This window comes from Barbatula barbatula (assembly GCF_947034865.1).
Source record: "Barbatula barbatula genome assembly, chromosome: 8".
In the NCBI taxonomy this organism is placed as follows: Eukaryota; Metazoa; Chordata; class Actinopteri; order Cypriniformes; family Nemacheilidae; genus Barbatula; species Barbatula barbatula.
The window spans coordinates 23,440,549-23,444,898 of NC_136771.1; the positions used below are offsets into that span (position 1 = coordinate 23,440,549).

At 39.2% G+C, this 4,350-nt stretch overlaps 1 protein-coding gene across 1 annotated transcript; it reads right to left on the reverse strand.

The window, feature by feature from the left end:
* Nucleotides 1-547: 547 nt before the first annotated feature.
* On the reverse strand, nucleotides 548-4,004 carry en1b (engrailed homeobox 1b; the record flags this gene model as incomplete). Its single annotated transcript, XM_079463476.1, has 2 exons — nucleotides 548-867; nucleotides 3,512-4,004. The coding sequence occupies 2 exons, from the start codon at nucleotides 4,002-4,004 to the stop codon at nucleotides 548-550; spliced, it is 813 nt and encodes a 270-aa protein (XP_079319602.1).
* Between the last annotated feature and the right edge of the window lie 346 nt (nucleotides 4,005-4,350).

The following is a 4,350-nucleotide window of genomic DNA, read 5'->3' on the forward strand; positions in this document are numbered from 1 at the left end:
ACGACAAGCCATCGTAGCGTTTAAATAGCTACAGATTAAGTAATCATATGATGAGAGTTTGTAGACTAGGAAAAAAACAATGGCATATTCTACCTTTTTATTTCAGACAACATAATCTGAACATATTAAAATCTTTGGCTTGAAGCGTTGGTTCAGTCACGCATTTGAAGAACTGCGAGATAAGGGATTTAAGAGACAGGGCTATCACAAAAACTAACAAGCCTGACACTAGGCCTACTGGAACGGTGAGCAACCACATTGGGGAAGGAGAGAAACGTTAGAAATATTCAGCAGGTAAGGAGCAATATAGACATCCCCTTACCTGTAATTAAATATACACATCTTACAGTTTTGGCTATATATAAATTCTCATAGTGTTTGTATTTAGATGCATGTCCATATACGTTTAATAAACAGAAATGTGTTTAAATAGCGCATCTTCAATTCTCCTTTTCATTTGATTCATAAAAATATGAAAGAACAAACAAAAGATCACTTCTCACATCAGCGTCCATGGCCCATTTTAAAATAGAAACCGGGCCGTTTTTCACTCGCTTTCGTTATTTTCATCTTGAACTGTGGTCGTGGAATGGTTGTAGAGTCCTTGAGCCATGAGCTGAAGAGCGAGGCCGTTCTTATAACCAGTAGCCTTTTTGATTTTGGCCCTCTTGTTTTGGAACCATATTTTGATTTGCGACTCATTGAGGTTAAGTTCCTGGGCCAGCGACTGTCTCCGCTGCTCCGTTATGTACCGATTGGCCTGAAACTCGGCTTTCAGTCTCTGTAGCTGCTCGGCCGTGAAAGCGGTTCTCGGTCGCTTGTCTTCCTTTTCGCTTTTCTTCTTTTTCAATTTTCGTGTCCTTGGGCCTAGTGTAGAAACAACAATAAAACGAAGACATAAATATCATGATGCAATACGAACACCTGATATGCACACCTGGTCCGACAGAGATCCGCATTTTACGCAATAACCTTGACAGATTGAGTAAAAGGATGGATGCGATGTTAACGCACCAGGGACTATAGCTGCACTTTGTCCGCGGTTCTTTAAACCAGAAAGAATACTGCAATGCATCCTAACATTGATGAATAAGCAATAGCAAACGTGTTTGCAATGAGAATAATTTCCCATTGATCACGTGGATTTTAAACACCAACACGAAAAACGTACAAATATTTTTGAATGAATTTGAATACCTTTTACTCTATATATTACGGTGCGTGGGTTACGTGACATTTACACGAGGCTGAAAAACTAAATATTAAATGATAAAAAAAGGATTTGGGGAGATGCTTTAAAATGATACTGTAGTGTTTACTATTGTAAATTGCAGTAAAATCCATTTCAAACGTCACTAGTAAATACTATACTTAAGTTTTTACTGAATTTAATCATTTTACTAGTTCATATTAAATTATAATTTTGTATCCTGCAGTAATTAGTATAGTAAATATATTAATATAATGTAGTATGCTACAATTTAGTACAGTTTACAATAGTAAATATGATAAATAAGTAAATCATGTTTTCCTTGTCATATAAAGACATTGTGGTGCTTTAATAGAAATAACCCCCTTTACGATATTTAAGTTGCTTCAAATGTTTACATCATTTATTCGTTAGCCAATCGTTGGCCCTTATGCTCCTGCGTACCAGAAAACTAGGCCTCAGTCCTCGATTATCTCTTGAGGTCACACCCACCGATCGGGGCTTTGTCTGGGTCTGCATATTCTCAAAAAGGCTCTTCTTCATTTCTAGGCAAGCATACAGCGTCCAGGCTCACCTCTGACATGATTTCTGTGCGTTACATATTCATGCTTTAATGTCCAAGACACTAGTGACAACATGCCTACACAACCGCTTCACCAACAATGACGTATCTAGTTTAAAATCACCTCGTTACTGTCAGTCACAAAGGAAGAACTCGATAGATCAGTCAGCGCCTGCTGTTACATAGCATCCATACTATAAAACATGCATGCATTTGATTATATTAGGAAATATGTTCTGATGCAATGCACAAGTGAAAAAGTTAGGTTTGAGACGACATTTAATTAATAATGCTTTTAAATCACATACATTTGCTTGTAACTAAAAGACACATGTTACGATAATGTGTGATGATTTATTAAATCATGCAGATGAATTGCTGAATATTATCGAGAAAAAAAACAATTAAATCCTAGTACGTATCGAGTATACCTGTTTTTATTTCATACAAAAATGTTGTATGTACATATTATCCAATCATTATCAAATTAGCTTTTGTACATCGAGTTTCGTTTTGCTTACAGTTCATAATGCAGCTCGTGTGACTTGCAGTTGCACGTGCAATGGTATAAATCCTAAATGGTAAATGCTAAAGAGTAAATTTATGTTAAGCAAATATATCACACGCACGTCCAAAAAATCTGCATTATCAATCCTGGACTGAAGAGAACAAGAGAAAGTCTTGCCTTCAGGAAACTGAACTCGGTTGATCGAAATTCTGCTTGCTGTCTGTGAAAGTCCAGTGTCTGATAACTCAATCAGTAAGTCAATCAGTGAAGTCAATCAAAGCATCTTTTCCAACACCCCAGCTGACTTTATGTCAGGTGTGCACTGTACAAAGTGTGTCTGTTAGCCTAACATAAACTTCACACGACCAATCTGAATAAACAGGTTTTATTGAAGGCTAATAAATGATTTAACATGTCTGATTTTACCTGACCGGCCTTAAAGCACAGGGTTCGTGGAATCAGGTAGAAACAACTGCACGTGTTTGGGATATTTACATTCAGCGGGAATTGGCAACATCATGTAATCTAAGAAATCATCTAATCTTGCCGTTTTAAAAACTTGACAATGAAAAGACTTGCAACTATGCTATTCTCATTATTAGTGAAACAGCGTAATGAACAACGTCACGATGACGGCACAGCCACAGGACTTTGCGTTTTCGCGTTTTTTCTTTTTCCTCCATCAAGATTATTTTAATCAAATGCTGAATGAAAATAAAAGTACGAAATTACATGAACACGAATAAACCGATAAAGTAAGAGTGTAAAAAGGATATAGGCCTACATAATGATGAGCCTACGACAATAACAAGCCACAACACCAGTGGATTATAAATTAGATCCTTTTAACTATAATACCAGTAATATGCTAGTTTTAATAATTATTATTATCATTATCATTGTTTGCATAATTAGACTGAAGGCAAAGATTTACGGAATTACATTAATACGGAATTACGGAAATGTTAAAATGTTTGCGCGCCCAATAATGACTTTTTCCATCAGAAATGAATTATATTACGAAATTTGCTTTGCGTTAAGTCTACGGCCTTGACAAATATCCGCTCATGTTTCGAAATAAAAAAAGACACTGCGTAAAACGATGCGCATTACCAAAAAAAGTCGCATACCACGATGCACCTTCGAAAAGTTTTATATGCGCAGCAGCCTTCCAATGTGTCAAACTGAACATGCTTGGCCATACAATGGAATTAAGAAACTAGCGCCTTACCAGATGAAGGTCTGTCCGAGTACCTGGTGCAGTACACCCAGGCAGGCCAGAGTAAAGGCTGGGATTCTTTACTCGGCGGAGTCCCACTGTTAGCGTTCACCACCATTACCGTCGTATTCTCCGCGTACCTTTGCGAGCTAGTTCCATTTCCTTCGACAAGCTTTGACGGAGCCTGCTTTGAGGATGGCGAAGACGACGAAGACGAAGAAGTGCTGTCGCTGCTACAGTTTGAATCCTGGCAAAGGTTGCTATTAAGCGACGGCCTTATCACCATAGGGTTAACGTTCTCCCGACCCGAGGTTTGCGCCCGGTCCCTATTCCCAAGATCTTTCTTGCAACCAAAGTCTGGCCTCAGGATATTGTCGATGAAAAAGTTCGTGGTTCTGTGGACCTGCTGCGCTGCCTGGTGAGGTAAAATCGGAGGAGATGGTATATTGGGTGATAGAGACACGCTCTCGGACTCGGTCGAATCACGACTGTTTTGATCCTCCATGACTTAGACAACCGGATCGCGTCTTGCGCACCAAAAATCCACTTGTTGCAACGCGCGGTATCCGGATACTGACGACAAATACGAATACAGTCTATAGCGTTATTTTAAAAGGTATACGAAATACCTTATGAAAACCTACTGTCATACCATCGGAATGTTTTCCCCGATCGAGGCGTTTGAAGTGTCAAAAGCCCGTTGTTCACGTCAGACGATACATCGCGCGATGCTCCGCGGTTCCAGACTCGCCGCCCCGTGTGACAGCTCGCGCTTCCCAAACTCTTTCTAAAATCACTGTGCCCCTCACATACTTTTTTCCTCAACCGGAAGCACGTGAGTAAGACACATG